Source organism: Henckelia pumila, chromosome 3 (assembly GCF_033568475.1).
Source record: "Henckelia pumila isolate YLH828 chromosome 3, ASM3356847v2, whole genome shotgun sequence".
NCBI lineage: Eukaryota > Viridiplantae > Streptophyta > Magnoliopsida > Lamiales > Gesneriaceae > Henckelia > Henckelia pumila.
In genome coordinates, this window is record NC_133122.1 from 55,647,280 (window position 1) to 55,666,481 (window position 19,202).

Sequence of the window (19,202 nt, forward strand, 5' to 3'; positions counted from 1 at the left end):
TATCCCACAACACAAGCATTTTAAACCAATTTACTAGGGATGTGAGCTTTGGATACCACAGAAATAAGGTAAACATGGGTTACACGCGTGCATGAGTTTTTCACTGAATTTTTTTAGCTTTGGATTCATGTGTGCTGTTGTGTATTTCAAGAAATTATGGAGCTTTGTGCCTTCACGTGTCGGGTCTCCCTCCCCCAAAAATAACATTGAGTTTGAGTGTAAGAAACAGATTTTTTTTAAAAAAAATCTTTGATTTGCGTGAAAACTGGTATCCAAAACTGTCATATCCAACAAGAAACTCGTCGATGATGGATACGAGCAATAAGTCACTCACTCAGCCTCGGTCCTTGACCAAACTTGAGCAATATCGATATAATGCTTGTTTGGAAACTAGAACACAAGTTGAAGTTATACTTATTCACTTTTTCCTTTCAACTAACTTATGTTTTAAAATGTCACGACGTAAACACATGAACTAGACCTTATCCATCGAATTTTGGACTCAGAATTAGAAACCCACATATGATATTGCATCATCAAGTAAAACTGAAAAAAATTCACAGTCGTTACACAGTTTTCATGATAACAGACTAGAATGAGTTTTAAGTTCACCGCAACTTTTAGCTGAACAGAAGCACAAGGCTTCTACATTCTGCAACTCTAGCTATTCCGAAGCACAAAAAAACAAAGCAGGGCCAAGAAAATTGTTACCGTACCCTTGAGGCTGATTCATTCAACTCTTCCTGCGATGATTGAAACAGCTCTATATAACGACTACCAAGTGTCATCCTATCCTTAGCCAGCGCTGCTTTTGCTTCATCTGTACCAGCAAACTCCACAAAAGCTTCTCCAGTGGCTCTCCCTTCAAAATTGTAGGTGATATGGATTGACTTTTCCGATAACATAAAATCCTTAAAGAAGTCGATTATTTCGTCCTTTCCAGCTGAAAATGGCAAACCCCTCATCCGCAGTACAGGAGTAGGCTCCGCAGGGTCCTTCACCTCAAAGGATTTTGGTAATATCCTGATAAACATAAGTCCATATAACTTAATCTTTCAGGAGCATCTTGTAGATACAAGTCATTTGTACAAAATTCCTCACAAGATAAAAATTTAGATCCTCAAAACTATGAGAAGTAAGAGACTGAGATGCGTATAATAAGTAGCACATTCCACCAAGAATATCCTAAAACAAAAGATATTCTATATATCAATAGCTTCCAAAAGTTTGAGACTACAGGAGTCATTCACAAGATATTTGCCTGACCAAAAGTAGTTTTAAACACATCAACGACAGGTTGGAATTAATATTCACCAGAGAGAGATAACTAAGCTGAGAGAGGAAAAAAAACATTTCCGTAGATCATGAAACTTGAATGATTGAACTATATGTCCGTATCAGCGAACAAGAAAGGCACCCCACCCCATGCAATTTCATTTCAAAGTGAAATACACAGTCTTTGATGTTATTACTTATTAGAATAAGAACACCAATAAAACAAATAAATAATGCAAAACAAATTCTGTGAATTGATTTCTCGAATCATGTCAGTCCAAGTAATAGATAATGTCCATGCGAACAATCTGACTATGACAAAGGTGGCACACGAGATGAAGGACAACACTGGTGTCCCTTGTTGAAGGCATAAAAGGAATAAAAACATAGAGAAGATATGTAACTAATACATACCCAACAGATAACACGCAGACATTAAATAAGCTAATTGTACTAGCAAGATACATATCGAAACAACAAAAGAACAAAAAGCGTAGAGATTGAGATTCTAAAGCTGCAGAAGTATAGAAACTAGAGTAAGAAATAATTACCGCCCCCTTGAAATTGCTTCTTCCAACTCCTCACGCGCTGCAGGGAAAAGTTCTATGTATCGATACCCCAGAGTCATCCTATCCTTGGACATTGCAGATCTGGAATCCTCAGGACTAGCAAATTCAACAAAAGCTTCTCCTGCTGGCCTTCCCTCAGAATTAGCAATTAAATTAATTTTATCCTCTGAAAGAACAAAATCCTTAAAAAAGTTCATAATTTCATCCTTGGTGGCAGAGAAAGGCAAACCCCTCAACCGTAACACCCCTTTAAATTCTGAGGAGTCCCATGTCTCATCAGAAGATCTTGCCCTAGGTGCACCACGACGAGGTGAGCCACCAGGAGCATCAAAAACTTCATTAGCTACAGCCTTATAGTATTCATCTTTTCTGCTTCGAAAAACCTCAACATATCTCCTACCTATGTTTTGCCTGTTCCTCTGTAGCGCAAAATCAATTTGAAGAGGGTAGCCTAAAACACAATAAGCTTCTCCGGTGAACTTGCCACCCTTATGGACAAACAGGACATCAATAACATCTAAACCATGGAAGAAATCAACAATTTCAGCCTCCGCACAATCAAAGGGAAGGCCTCGCAGTCGAACAACAGGAAAAGGTGGGGGAATATAAGAATATGCTGGAGGCGGTGGAGGTGGGGCATTATAAATATAACTTGTACCAGGAGCTCCATAATATGAGGACCCCTGATCCATCAGCCGCTGCCGTTTCATACCACCCATTTCACGAGCTTCACCAGTGTCTGCAAATTTACTTCATAGCCACACAAGCAAAAAGGCATTCGCCAGGTAAGTACTACATTTAAAAAAACATCAGATAACAGCTATGGGCGTTCTACTTCTCTCTAGGGATACTATCCGATAATCATTTGACAAATAATCAGTTCAACTGTCAAAAGCAGCCAAGTGCTCCTCTCTGTGATACAATTCTATCTTGATTCTAATTTTCTTAATAAAGATTCATACTTGATACTAATTAATCAATCACAAGCTATCAAAAATGATAATAACCAAACTACTTCCTACTAGTGGTACAAATTCTACTACTGGAGCCGGAATTTAAAACAAACAATTAAAAATCAGATGTGTGCAGGGCCAATAAAAATTGAAATTTTATTGGGACATGGAACAATTGAAGAAAACAAATTCCAGAAATGCAACAATAAGAAAAGAAAATCTAAAGAGGCGAAATTTAAAACCCAAAAAAGTGTAACATGAAAAAACATATTTAAGCCGCATCAACCAAAAAGAAAAAAATAAAACACATATCCGAGCAATTGCTGATTGAAGCAAATCGAACACCACAATAAGAATTAATAGGGTGAAGATTCATAGTACTATACATGAGCTAAAAAACAATAGTTGCACAAAATTAACAGAGAAATCAAAATTTGCTGCTTCTTACCCTCGGTAGAACATTTTTATTTGTAGGGTCTGCCGGAAAACTGAGAAAATCGGCTGTGAATCGAGGGGAGAACGAATTGTAGTGCCAGCCTTGACCAAAAACAGCGTCGTTTTTAATTCTCTGTCAACACATTGATCGAGCTTTTTTATCTAATCTAATCTAATCTAATCAAATAACTATTTCAGAATTTAATTATTTTAGCCATATTATTTTTAAAAAATACTCTTATTTGTTAAACATTTCACAGAATATAACCTTGCAATACAATCTCCTCTTATTAAATAATTATTAATATCCTCCTATACTTAAATTATATGTTATTTGTTTTTTTTTTTACCAATTAAGATTGGTTTTTCCATAGTTAGAAAAAATATATTTAAAATTTTTAATAATATAAGTGTTGATTATTGAAATATAAATTTTAGTTTTTGGATAATAAATTTTGTTACATAGTATTAGCCTAAAGCTAGTTTTCAGTTTTTTTTATTCATAATTTTTTCATTTGTATACTTCAATTTTTTTAACAGTAACAAAAAAATGTAACTTTATGGGTATATTTTTATGACTGTTAAAAAAAATTAAGAATATAAACAGACATTAGTTGTTGGATAATTATGAGAAATTTACCATAAATTTATAATATGAAGTTCATATATATTTTTGATTAGCTTAATTTCTTAAAATTAAATTTTATTTTTGAATTCTAATATGTTTAATTCAATAATGGTTCAAAATTCGAATTTTCTCTTCCATATTTCAAATTATTCATGTCGATATTTCAAATTTAATTTTAGAATAATAATTCATTAATTAATTTAGATGCTTATAAAAATAAATTTTAGCATTATTAATTTGTAATTAATAATATATTTTTTATTTGATTTGATATCATTAGTATCGATATTTTTATTTTTATTTTTATTTATTAAATATTATCATTATTATTTCTTTATTTATTGTGCAGTTTTAGGGCGTGTCAAAATTAAACCCGGTCCGAGCTGACCAGAAAATTATCGGATTAAGGTTTTGAGGTTTTGGGATTCGGGTTGACCTGAAATATTTGATTTTTTTATTTTTAACAAAATAATTAAATACACATAATAATAATCAATATATTTTAATTTAAATACATAATAACAAAATCTCACTTATATAGTTTTATATAATTTAAATTGAAATTTTAATTTTACGAAATTTAAAATATACTTACTACACAAAATAAAAATTATTTTTAAAAACCAATATTTTAAAAAATAATTATTACATGTGGAAAATCTATGATAAAATATACAATAAATGTTTTTCAAACATATAATATATAAAAATATAGTAAATATTTCTTAATTAATCTATAAGTAAGTACAAAAACTTTTTAAAAATTTCTCAAACCAAACCCGAATAAATCAATAGCGACCGACCCGAACTCGACTAACTCGATCAACCCAAACCTACATGTTTGAGTTTTGATTTTGTTTTTTAACAAAATATTAACTATTACACATAATAATAATAAATATATTTTAATTTAAATACATAATAATAAAATCTCGTTTATATATGATTTAAATTTAAAAGTTAAATTTTAAAAATTATAAAATATATTTACTAAAAAAATAAACGATTATTATTTTTGTTGAACTCAGTAAAAAGTTATATATATTTTCATAATTATTTTTTTAAATTTTATAAAATAATTATTTTTGTTGAACTCGGTAAATTAATTCTAAAAGTAAGTAATAGAATAAAAATAATAATATTTTAGAGAAAGGTTTTTAGAGTAAGACAAAAAATTGTAGGTTGAAGAGAAAAAAAATTTAAGATACTTCCTAATTTAATTGACGTGTAACCCTCTATGTATAACTCTATGTATACATAACATTGTCCTTAATTAATTTGTTATTTTTTTCAAAAAATTGTAAATTTATCTTTTATTTGACTATTAATTTTGGTAGAAAATTCGTTACTATATTTTTATCGGTTTCTTTCTGTATATAAACTTTCAGATTTGAATTATGAACTTGTACTTTTGCGGTTTAATAAATATGTTTGTTGTGTTTATGTAGAAAGAGTTCAAAACAAGGCTTATAAAAAAAATATTTTAAAGATAATTTTTGGAACTGGCTATTTTTAAGAATTAACTTACTTAAAGACCAAAATTGATTATGAGATTTGAAGGAAGGTCATTTTGAAAAATCCCTCGTAATTATTTTGGAGAAGCTTTTTCAAAAATAATTTTAATAGATGCTTTGTATTTATTTTCTATTTGATCATAGAAAGGAGCGTAACAGTGCCCGATCGAATTATGTGGCATTACTCTAAAAATGGGGAATACTCGGTTAAAACTGGCTACCACTTAGCGATGTATAATGAGGAGGAAGGAAGTAATGGCTTGGGAAGTGGACTCAAGAATGGTCTTAGCAAATTATGGAATCTCAAATTCCAAGTAAAATTAAAATTCATATGTGGAGGGTTTTGTTCAATGCTTTGCCTGTGAAAGTCAATTTGGAACGTCGAGGTATTGTTGAATACGCTTCATGCCCGCACTGTTTGTTTGCCTCGGAAGATATTCCTCATGCGTTTTGGTTTTGTTCAAAAGCCAAGAAAGTATGGAAACTCACAGCATTATGGCCTCTTTTAGCTGGCTTTCCAGGGGGCTCATTTGCTGATTTATTTTGTTGGGTTGTAGACTTTGGGGTTGGGGATGATTTTCAATCTTTTGTTTTGGTACGCTGGAGTATTTGGATTGCTAGAAATACTTTTGTGTTTGAAGGAAAGATTTCATCGTCGAAAGATATTGTTGATCGTGCCGGTAGATCTTGGATGAATTTCTTATTAGCTTCATCTTCACATATCGGCTTTCGAGATCGGGTTCTTATGACTCCTGTTTGGGCTCCTCCTCTAGTTGGTTCTATTAAAGTGAATGTTGATGCATCAGTTGTTGAATCTGTGGATTATTTTGCGATTGGCATTGTGGGACGTGATCACGAGGGTAATGTTTTATTTGCGATTGCTAAATATCTTTCCGAAAATTTCTCTCCTCATTTTGTTGAATTGTTAGCTGTTAAGAAAGGTGTGCGTATGGCTATCCAGTTCCAAGAATCTCATTGGATTGTTGAATCTGATGCGTTGACAGTGATAAAATCCATTCAATCTTCTAATCCTTTTGCTCAGGATGATCTGGTTGCGCAAGAAATACGAACAGCTTGTTCAAACTCTGTTGATGCTTCGATTATTCATTGTTCGAAAAAGATTAATCAAGTTGCCCATCTATTAGCTTCTAGATGTTTACAGCTTAAATGTAATATCTTGTTTAAGGATACTATTCCTATCTTTTTGAAAAAAACTGTAATATTTGATCGACCTTTGTGATATTGAATCTAATCTTTCCCTTTCAAAAAAAAAAAAAAAAAAAAAAATCTTTGACCAATAAATATAACAAAATCATAAATGTCTATTATATACTCAAAATATTTTCATGAAAAATGAAAAAAGTTGAAAATGTTATAAATATATTATTATTATAGATGATTATCTTATTAAAGATATGTGATCAAGATAAATATGTCAAGATAATATTTGTAAAGATTTGTATCTTGTAATCTTTTCCTATAAATAGGGGTGATTGAGTTCAATGAAATTTGCACCTGAGTATTGACTCATATGAATTCTCTCTATTCATCTCTCTATTTCTATTATGATTTATAACACGTTATCAGCACGATGTTGTAACCAACTGAGAATGAAAATAATTCTCGTTTTATTGATGCTATTGGAATAGCACAACGTGTTGTCAATACTCAAATTTATGAGAGATATTCATTGGTACTCTAGAAGTAGCACAATGAAAATAATTGATATATTGGTGCTCATGAAATATCATGAATATGTTGATGGCTATAAAGTAACACAACATGATTTTATATTGAGAATTTGAATAAATTCATGATCATGATATAATATATTGAGAATTTTGAGAGATTCATGATTACAATTTTGATATTGAGAATTTTGAGAGATTCATGATTACAATTTTGATATATCGAAAGATATTCATGAATTCATGATATAATATATTGAATATTGAGATATTCAAGATTAAGATCTTATATAAGATCAAATATATTGAGAATCTAAAGAGATTCCTAGTTATAATATAATATATAGAGAATCTGAATAGATTCATGATAAAGATGTGATATATGATTTCGTATATAGAGAAAGTGAAGAAATCATGATTGATATATGATATGATATCAAATATCTACAAATATAATTGAAGAAACAGATCTCATGTCAAAATATATCAATATTGAAATATTGATAAAAAAAATGCAAGATTTGATAATATTCGTGAAGAATATTAATATAAGATCCAAGATTTGGAAGTATTCTCGAAGAATATAATTTAATGCCCTTTTTTGTTGTTGAAAATCTTATGAATTGGGAAATTTAGTATAATTTCTCAATGAATATCGATATATGATTTAAATTGTCAATATCCATAAGAAAATACTATTAAAGATATATGTGAGATATATATCAAAAGATATTGACTTGATATCGATTCAAATCATATATTTGTTTTTAATGCTTTAGAAGAATCATGATCTATTATTTGTCACTATTTTTATGAATAGCGACTTGATGTTCAATGATGAACTGCATAGGCTATTGATTGAAAATTATGAATGTGCGGTAGTAAGATCGCAACACTAACAACCGGAAAAGAAAAATAAATATTAAACTCAATGAATTGGACCATCATCTATATTGGGCAACGACGATGATGGATTGATGGTAGCCTATGCATGATGATGTCAATGGGTTGATTTATGACTAACTTCAAATCATTTTATTTATTTATTGAACTAATTTATTTTTGGTAAATTAATTTTGTATTTGTTTAAACTAAATCATGGAAAACTCTAGCATGTACATTCACATAAATTATTTTGATGATATAAAATAAGAACTACAAATTTTGTGAATCTATTCTATTAGTCAATGTATTGCATGAGATATTGATTATGCAATTTGGTGATAAATTTTTTGATTTGAGAATTTTTATATTTTAAGAATATATTGGGTTGTTAAATTTTTATTTAATAAAATTTGATTATGGATTTTAAATTCATCAATTTTGATTGTGGATATAAATTTTGAATTTTTTCAATCATTTGATTAATCTATCATTTTTTAAATAAATGATAGAGTATTTTTATCACATGTTATTATCTTACATGTAGGAACATGATTTAATGTAAAATGACATTCGTGATAGATTGAATGTCATTATTGAAGGTAAAAGATCTACTTGGTGCGTACAAGAATTTGAAAAGGAATACAAATTTAATGTGAAATGATATTCGTGATAGATCGGATGTTACTGTTGAAGGTAAAAGATCTACTTGATGCATACATGTATTTGAAAAGGTACGTTCGATTTTTCAATTTCAATTATTTTATTATAATATTTATTTATAGTATTTTGTTCAAGGAAAGACAATTATGAAAGTTGTCTGATTAACGTGGTCCATTCTTTTAAGTAAATGTGACAGTGCCAATGAACACAGTTGATACACTGTAGTTTAATTTTTCGAGGAAGAATATGTCATCTCGTATGAAGCGAGATATGAATCATAAATTCAGCACAAAATATTGAGATATACGTCATAATCAAGTATTGTACTAAATGTACATCGGTATCTCGTATCACCATCGTACCTGAAGTATGTAAAGAGATTTTATTGATATCTATCAAGCAAGATATAAAAGTTTGTGGAGACCATTGATGTCTATCCAAATTATATGTTTCATCGTACGTTGATATGAATGTACGAAAGATCTTGAAGATCGTTTGATTGACGATGAAAAAAGATGATGTGCTTGATATTATAAAATAGTGATACACAATAATGACGTATATGTATTTTTGAATCTAGTGGATATTGATTTGGTTTAAATAATATATTACAAATCAATATTTCTAAAAGAGCTAGAGAGCTCCAGAAGTATTATTGATACAAATACTTTCAGAGTTTGATATAATGGATTGAATTGAGAATTCAAATTATATAAATATTTGAAAAACTATTGATAGTGCGCAAAGATGTTAATGAATAAGCCAAAAGTTCCTGGATCGATAAATATAAATTTTTTTGAATCAAAGATCCAGAAGATCTTATGAATTTTTATTGGCTTATAAAATTCGATATCACTATCATTAGCTTAAATTGATATAGAATCCCCATATTATTTGGAATGAATAAATAACGTGGGCCCACCAAGCGCAACATGATGTTTGCAAAAATACGTATTGAGAAAATTTTCAGAATATGTAATCAAGACAAGCTTGATCAAAAGATGATATGCATATCAATTTTATGATTATAAATACGTTGGTTTAGTTGATTTATTTTGCCTCCAATCAACTACTAAACCATGAAAATAAATGCGTCATATTTGGGGATATCTGAAAGATATATTATAAATATTATGCCAAATGCTCATATACTTAAAGTTAATGTTTGTGCGAGAAATGCACTTAAAGTTATTGTTTGTGCAAGAAATGCACTACAATAAATCTCTTGAAGGGATTGTAAATATGTTGAAAATAAATTGAATCTTATGATCAATTATCTTGAGAAATGGGATTTTATGACGCGAAATTCTCGTTTATTATTCTTGTAAAACAATGTTTTCAACATTGAGGGGGAGTAAATAGAAGCTACAAGAATATTTGAGATCGATCCCAATGAAATATAAAGTGAACATGACTCAAATACATTATTTGATCTTGTGTATAAGATCGTTTAGCTTTATTTATGTTCAATTTGAATAATTTAAATCGTCTTTAGTGACGAAGAACCCCTTTAAAGAAAATGAGTGAACATCTCAATGTGAAAAGAACAATGGAGGCTGGTCTTATGAAATAAATCGACGTCCTGCAGAACCATATTTTATATTACTTGCAAGTAAATGAAAAAGGACGCTAGAAGCGTGAACGATCAATTATTTCAATGAATCCAATTTGGATTGTGTTATTCATGAAGAATAACAGGTATATCAAAATATGATATTTCAAAAATTATTTGGGATCGAAATGATATAATCATTCGTGTGTTTTGCTATTATGCAAAATGATGATTATTTTGAACTATAACTTGTTGAACTTTCAATAATAATGATATGTGGCAATATGAGCAAATATTAGCAAAGTTTCTCAAAGTATTTCAAGCGGATTATGAGAAAATATTTGCACTTATCATGGATGCACTGATTTGATGGTGATATATATAGAAACATACTCGAAAGATTCGATGCTCAAAATATTGTTTTGGCCAACTTGAAGAAGAAAAAAAATATTTGGTCTTGAAGTATCATATATATGGCAAAATCAGCATCTGAATCAATTTTTGGCAAAGTAGTGCAAAAGATTGAAATATTAAGAGTGAATAATTGAAAGTGATGCTTGCACGAGGGGAAACAATTAAAGTTGTACTCTTTTTCTCTTGTCTGTGATTTTTTCCACGTGGTTTTTCATAACAAGGTTTTTAATGAGGCAATTAACAAGTATCAAGAGATATCGTACTCTTTTTCTTTTATTAGGATTTTGTCCCACTGGGTTTTTCCTGATAAGGTTTTAACGAGGCGCATCCATCATCGGAAAGATATCCAAAGAAAATATATGTTGTTGTACTTTTTTTCCTTCGTTCAGATTTTTCTCACGGGGTTTTACTGTCAAGGTTTTAACGAGGCAACACTTAAGTTTCGATGAAGTTCTCAGACATACATCTTGCCAAATGGAGATTTTGAAGAATCGATTGCTTGTGCAAATAATCATCTAAGGAGGAGTGTTATAAATATATTATTATTATAGATGATTATCTTATTAAAGATATGTGATCAAGAGAAATATGTCAAGATAATATTTGTAAAGATTTGTATCTTGTAATCTTTCCCTATAAATAGGGATGATTGAGTTCAATGAAATTTGCACCTGAGTATTGACTCATATGAATTCTCAATATTCATCTCTCTATTTCTATTATGATTTATAACAGAAAACGTGATTTCCCTATTATTTGATTTTGCTAAATGTAACAAAAAATATGAAAACAAAAAACGAAAATTGAAAAATACAGTACTCAAAATGATAGGCTATATTTTATTTTTCTATATTTAATATTTTAAATTATAATGGTTATCAATATTAATTTAATTTAATATTAAAATTTTAAAACTCATTGAAGATTTTGGAAATCCATAGTTTACTACCAAACCAATTTCGGTCTAAAGTTATATAAATTACGCACGTTATTAGTCATCACCATCGATTTATGGTTAAAGTTAATGGTTTAATCTAATCTCATGATTTTTTTAAAAAAAATTAGTGATCTACATTAAATTATGTATACGTGGACTAAAAAATATATCCTTAAGCTCCCAATTTGATTTTGCGTCAAAGATTAATTATTTCCATATACGAAAACTTGACTATTTGATTTAAAAATATCAAATGCAACCTGATTTTTTTTTTTTAATTTTAAATATATTGAAACTTATTAACAGCCACTAATTAATATTTAAGCAATGCTAAATTATATTTATTTAAAAATCGATAAAATTAAAGTTTAGTACGTCGTTTGTGAATTATATATATATATAATCTTACTTATCAATTATTATTTATAATTTCTATATTTTATAGTGATTTATTACATATATAAATTTTAATAATTTTCCATCAATACTTAAATAGCTATATTTACGTCTTAGAAATGGGCTTATTTATCATCTTTATATTTATATTTATATATGTAATATATTATAACAATCTATATATATATATAATAACTGAGTTTTTGCCATTTTTGGCAAAATCCCGCCAAAATCATATTTCCAAAAACGGAAATAGTATTATGTTAATTAATTACATATAATTAAGTGAAAAATAAAATTTTAAATAATGCATAGATGATATATACACGTATATATAAATATAGATTGATATATAGATAAAATAATGTTGCTTAATTACCATATATTTATAAATCTAAATTCCATGATTTCATGTATTCCATATATGATTATTGATTTCCAAAGATGTTAAAAATGAATTCCATGATTTCGTATATTCCATATATGATTATTGATTTCCAAAAAAATTAAAAATCATTTTTTTAGATTAAAAAAATCTCGCTTAATACTTTCATATATTTATATACATGCACAATATTTCATTTTCAAATTGACAATTACACATCTAAAATTTAAGAAATAAATCCTGATTTGTATTTCCGAATGAAGTTTGGATATTTAAAGCTATTTTTTATATATAGCATATGTTTATACAACATATTCATATTTTTTCACTATTTAATTAGGGTCCGTTGATTTCAGTAGATTTTTTTAAAAATAAGTGTTTTTTTAAGTTGACTTTTAAAAACACTTTTTAAAATAAAAATAAGTGTTTTTTTAAGTTAACTTTTAAAAACACTTTTTAAAGTAAAAACTGAAATAATTTTTAAAAAATACTTATTTTGGCTTAAATAAAACACATTTTAGTTAATAAAAGAATTTTTTTAAAAAAAAACATTTTTTCTTTATTGTCTACTGAAATCAAACGGGCTTTTAGTCATGTAGTCTATCATAACATAATAACATCAAATCAAATAAAATGTATAAAAAAATTTATATATTTGTGTGAGAAATACATAATATTTTCAATTTGAACTAAAATTAACGTCCATCTTTCAAATGAAAAAAATTAATATTGATAAATATTAAAATTACACCAAAAATATTATATATATATATATATATATATATATATATATAATTTCCGTATGAATATGAAATCAATAAACATTTAAATGGTCAATATAGATAACATAATGTTTCTAATTTACCATATATATATATGTATAAATCTCAACTCCGAGATTTCAACATTCTATACATTATCATTGATTTTGAAAAAAAAATAAAAAATCTTTCTTAAAGATTCAAAAATAAAATCATGCTTAATACTTTCAAATATTTTAATCAATATACAATATCTGATTTCCAAAATATTGACAATTTTATCTTTATAATTCAAAAAACAATTCCGACACAATTAAAAATTATAAAACTTAACAAAACACATTAAGAATTTTCAATATTGGTTTGAAGACACTTACTGTATAAATACTATTTACGAGCAGAAAATATTATTTAACATTTCAAATTTCAATAAAATATTTAACACTCAATTGCAAAGCAAATGATACCTTTATTTAAAATGATCTGAGAACTAGACCTTTTAGATTGACATTGAGCGTTGAAACTACGGTTAGTACATTTCTACGATCTACCTTCATATCAAGACAAACAAAATCTCACGATGAAATGCATATTTTAAGATATTGAGGTATACATAAACTTTTTGTGATTTGTTTTTATATTCAATCTATCTTCGATTTTATTATAACATTTTCTCCATTTTTTAGGGAACACACATATATATCATAATTTGTGTATTTTACACCGATTATTTAATGAAACATATATTTGAAACATTTTTTCACTAGGTTCAAAATACAAGTGAGAGTTGTTGACATCACCGAAAATATGAAGTTTTCTTATTGTGGGATAGATAGTGTGCTGAACTTTTTGGAAAAATATCTTTAGAGTTGAAGACTGAAACGAAAATCAGGTTTACGAAATAAGTTTTTGATAGTATAATGTATTTTTTTCATTGTAGATGATTATTAAATATAAATCTTGCATATATTATTTCATGGTATGGATGCTACAGAAATGTTGAAAGAATTTCAATATATAGCTTATCGAAATGTTTTGTACAAAATTCAAGTGAGATAACCAAATTCATGAAAATAATGGAACATATATTGTCATCAAAATGGTAACATACCCTATAATTGTAGAAAAAATACGTTGGAAATTTTTTTGAGAGCCAGGTATAATATTTTTTCTTTGAAAGTCATTATTTCAAATTTAATATATTATTTTTTAACATTCTCGAATTGTTACAGGAATCCGATTTATTTTAAAAACTGAAAATGACATAAACTGGAGATGTGGAGGTGTGCTAATCATGAAATTAAGTATAACATCTAGAAGAATTTGCTACATTACCTAATAAATATTTTTCCCCACAGGTTTTATCGTCGTAATGTGAGGTTTCTATACAATTAAAATTTACAAGCAAAACTCTTATTTCACAAGATGATTTGAAGGATTATACTCTGAAAGGAACGTAGATGAATGAGTTTTATTCAACAATAATAGAAAAAAAATTAAAAACTACCATCAAGAAGGGAAAAGATTGAAATATATTTTTCAAAATATAGAGTGCTAAATTCAAATTTTATGTAGTGGTTGGAGTTTCATTCGTCAATGAGTTTTGATTGGTTTAAACATTTTGATAATTCCAGGATTTTTAATTATGTTGGTATTGTTCGAATAATTTTATTAATAAAGTTTAATTGCCGATTTATAATTTTTTTAATACATTTACTTTTTACTTTTGGTATTACATAATCTCTATAAAATATAAAAATCTATGTTAAATTAATGCAACTTCAAATAAACAATTAATGATATAAAAAATTTAAAAATTGGACACTTAAACAATAATTATTTATCACAAGATAGTCATAATGATGGAAAATATCACAATTTTTGGATTTAATCCCATAATATTTGATTTCTTAATATAGAACATATTAATTAAAGGAGTAATGCTACAGGTACAACGAAATATGTACAACAAATCTTACAACACAAAAAATTCAATACAATAATTTAATTTATCAAAATCTCACGATACATTAAATGCAAAATCTCGCGATAAAATAGAAAAATCTCACGATATTATTGTTGTAAATATCGCTGTACACGATATTTGTTGTACCTCTAGCATTTTCCTAATTAAAGATTCAAAACATCTATAATAAAATTAATTTCTTAATTTAATTTAAAACTCTACATAAATACTTTAGTTTCAATCAAATACATGCAAATATGACACCTTCTAGAACAGATTAAAAAACATATATTAGAAAATTCATGCAATAATTACAATAGAGTATGATCAATCTTATCAAAATTTCGAATATATATCTTTTCTTAATATACAGTATCAACTAAAGATTCAAAACAATATCAATCAACATAATTTCCTTAATTTAATTTAAATTTCAACTTTTATATTCGATTTATTATGAGATATTTCATATTAGATTAAAAACATGCAGATTAAAAATTGATACGAATATTGTAATAATTTATTACATGTCAATCAACTTGGCCAATCAACTTTTCGAATATTTCCGTAGTTAAATTTTCAAAATTAAAACCATTCGAAAAAGAAAAATTACATAAGTAAGGGATTCAATCCCATAAATGTAAACATCTACGTTAAATTCATTCTTTCACATAACCAACTTAATAATACACAAAAATTAAAATACCGTACACTGAAAGCAATAATTATTATTAAAAAAATTTAAAACTTTATAACATTGTTAGCTTATGAATAATATCTACTAATTATTGTTGCAAAAAATAGTCATGATGATGAAAAACAAACAAGTATGAGATTCAATCTCATAATCTCTGTTTTCAAAATATAGAACATATCAATCCAACTTTAGAAAATCAATAAATCAATCAATCTAATTTCTTGATTTAATTATATATTTAATATGAATACACGTTTTAGTTTCTAAATGTTTCTGGAAAATATGACACATTCCATAAAAGATTAAAAAAACATGTAACTGAAAAATTCAATGTAAAATTACAAGAAATCGTGACCAGTCAATCAAATTTTTGTGTATATTTTCTTTGTTGATAATTGATATACAATATCAATTAAAGATTTAATAAATCAATCAAAATAATTCGTTAGTTAAATCAACCTTTATATATAATTTAGTTTTAATGAAATACCAGCAAGTTTAACATATTCCATATTAGATTACAAACATATAATTTGTGAATTCATACTAAAATTGTAATATATATAATTACCCCAGAATCAACTTTTTTTTTAAAAAAAATTTTATAATTAAGTTTTGGATTCAATCCCATAATCCATGCTTCTCAAATGTAGAGCATATTTAATCAAACCACTCCTCTCATCTTCTTGGAAAAAATTTACCACCCAATTCAATCTCAAATCCAAACTCACATATTTTCATAAACAATCATCACATAATCTCCCATATGGAGCATATTTAAGGAAGTATTTCAAAAATTTTAAGATAATTTGTTTGTTTTTTAATTATATGATATATAATCCATATTTCGATTATTCGTTCAAATATTCATTCTTATCATTTTTATCATTAATTTTATAAAATAACTTCACGTGCATCGCACGATGTTGGGACCGGTTCAGAGGGTAGAGGGGGGGGGGGGGTGAATACACTCTGAAACTTATTTTCTTTCTTTTCAAAATGATCAAGTGAAGTTTAGTTCACTTAATCTGTTTTCTCAACTTCTAAAACGGTTTGAACAACTTAAATAGTGCGGAAATAGTTCAGAGGTTTTAGTGATGCAAAGGCAAGTTATAACACGATGTATGAGCAATATATAAGATAAATATGCAGTAAAGACTAAGGCACGATTTATGGAAGTTCGAAGGCTTAATCCTTCTACGTCTCCCCTTCTTCCACTTAGGAAGGAATTCACTAGAAGACTTTGGTTATTACAACGTCTTGCAATACACCCACTTCAGACTTAGGACTTATCCAATGCCTAATCCGAAACTCCTAGATTTACACAGATAAGATTCTCAGTTCTTATCAGACTGGTGGAAGCTTTCAGAGTAGCTTCAAGTCTCTTCAATAATGAATACAGTTCGGTTGAGCTTCTCAAACTGCAGAGCGGTCGAGAGGCTTGGAAACCCTAGGATGATCCTTGAAGATCAGATATGTAAACTGTAGGCGAGGGTTTATTTGAGCAGCAAGTGAATGATCTTGTAAGTGTGCTCAAGTATTGCTTCAGTATATGAGGACTTCTGATAGTATTCAAGTGATTGAGTTGATTGAGATTTTTCGTGTTGCTTGTCTTCTTGTCACTTCTTGAGCAATCTTCCCTTTATATAGGTCAATCAACAACGTCTTTATTTTTGAACGTTCTGATGCTGCATTGAATGCACATTTAATGCTTCATAAATGCATTGATGATTCTGCATGAAGATCGTAAACTTCTTTAAATGCAAACAACTTCCAGGGTCCAAAACTGGTATAAACGGTCGAATGCTTTATCTGTAGCCATTCTGCGTTTTTGCCATTTTAGTGCAACCTGTTGTCTTGATGCAAGAGTCAACAGATCTTCTGATACGCCGGTTCTGCTTTTGATAAAAGATCTTGCAATGAACGTCTTGTCACAAGTATTTGTCTTGAGATATCTTGATAAGCAGTTGGCATTCTACCGGTAGATAGATTTATCCTCTGCTGGTTTGAATAACCAGTCGATAGGCTTGTGATTGCAACCGGTCGAGAGACAAAGGCGGTTGACAAGCTTCCGGTAGATAACTTGAAGGGTTTAGACGGTTGCGGTAGGAGTTGTAGTAGATTCCTGAAATACAAAAGATTGGTAGCACATTCCTATACAATGAGTTGTTGTTTGTTATCACCAAAATGTCGGATTCAACAATTTCCCCCTTTTTGGTGATGACAAAACTTAAGTGCTCCGAAAATAATATGAAAGCATTAAAATGAACTTCATTGAGAGAATGAATTTCATTAATTACAATAAACATTCTTATTACACCTACTGAAGAAAAACAAAATGAGATACAACTGCGATAAGTAAAGAAGAGACAAGTTGTTCATCTTTTGAACCAACTGGCTCCTCCTGACCTATCGCCTTCTCTTCTTCTTCTGTCGGCTTCTTCCTTTCTTCTGGATTCTTCTTCACGTCTTCTTGCCTCTGCTGCTCTTCGTTGCTCTTCTTCCCCGTTTTTGGCATCACCTTGGTTGAGTCGAAGGATGATCTCAGTGAGTTGAGTGCCAAGGCAGGCTTGCATAGTATCAATTTTTGCATCTAGTTGAGCAATTAGAGTAGCTTGCATAGTGTCCATCCGATCATTCAACTGCCTATGAAGGTGGTTTTCGGATCTGACAACTTGTTCGGAGACGGTAGAGAGCGTTTTGATTTGAGTGCGATGATGGGCAGTGATCTCTTTGGACAGATGAGCAAGGTCTCTAGACACGGTCTCAAAATGCCGAATCATCGTCTTGCGTGAATTGTCAACCCATGAGGATGTGTTTGTGATGTCTTGTGAAAAGGATCGAACTGTTTGCATGAGCTCATGAAGCCTATTTATCAATGTGTGATCCAGAGCTGCTGCCATGGCTTCAATATATGAGTCATCAGTCTGAAGCATTTGACTCTGTGTGTCATTCCTTGGTGAAGCCGGGCCAGACTCAAGATGATGTGGTGCTGGTGATCTGGCTGGTGAGCTAGCTGATGTACCTTCCAATAGTGGTACAGTTGGAGATGTAGGGGTCTCGACTGCAGCCAAGATGGTTGGTGGAGTAGCAGGATCAGCACTCGGTTCATCCATTAGGAGATCTTCCACAAACTTTTCAGTAGATGGAGACGGTTGAAGTGCTGGGTCAGCATCAGTCACTGGCTGTTCTGGAGGTGCAAGTGATACAATAGTGCTTGGTATCTCTGTTGGGGGTACTACTGCTTCACTGCTGCAAGGAGCCTCTGTCACAGAGGTGACAGGAATTTCTTGTTCAATCACTTCTAAAAAATCTTGTAGACGACTGGGAGAGGTGTGAGCGGTCGCCGCTGAAGATGAGTGAGCAGTCACAGCTGCTTCCGGTTGAATTACTGCTTGGACTGCGGTTGAGGCGGGGTCGACCGATGAAGATGCTGCCACACTCGATCTTAGAGCGGATGATTGAAACAGGTCAGCAGTGATGAGAC

The 19,202-nt window shown here is 29.3% G+C and overlaps 2 protein-coding genes across 3 annotated transcripts; one reads left to right on the forward strand and one right to left on the reverse strand.

The window, feature by feature from the left end:
• Positions 1–521: 521 nt before the first annotated feature.
• On the reverse strand, positions 522–3,386 carry LOC140891347 (uncharacterized). 2 transcript variants are annotated; one of them, XM_073299794.1, is made up of 3 exons: positions 3,246–3,386; positions 1,827–2,594; positions 522–1,023 (listed from the first exon to the last, which is right to left on the reverse strand). In XM_073299794.1, the coding sequence occupies exons 1-3, from the start codon at positions 3,257–3,259 to the stop codon at positions 708–710; spliced, it is 1,098 nt and encodes a 365-aa protein (XP_073155895.1). In that variant the 5' UTR covers positions 3,260–3,386; the 3' UTR covers positions 522–707. The 2 variants fall into 2 exon arrangements, with proteins under 2 accessions (XP_073155895.1, XP_073155896.1); XM_073299795.1 differs by having other exon boundaries at positions 1,827–2,583; positions 3,246–3,367.
• Positions 3,387–5,705: 2,319 nt separating this feature from the next.
• Positions 5,706–6,614, forward strand: LOC140888748 (uncharacterized). Its single transcript, XM_073296449.1, has one exon. The coding sequence runs from the start codon at positions 5,706–5,708 to the stop codon at positions 6,612–6,614; it is 909 nt and encodes a 302-aa protein (XP_073152550.1).
• Positions 6,615–19,202: the final 12,588 nt, after the last annotated feature.

Bases quoted from the DNA above. Each gene is read 5' to 3' on its own strand.
- LOC140891347 (XM_073299794.1), bottom strand. The intron at 1,024-1,826 runs GTAATTATTTCT...TATGTTTATCAG, and splicing joins GAAGCAATTTCAAGGGGGCG to GATATTACCAAAATCCTTTG.
- LOC140888748 (XM_073296449.1), top strand. From the start codon at position 5,706: ATGTGGAGGGTTTTGTTCAATGCTTTGCCTGTGAAAGTCAATTTGGAA.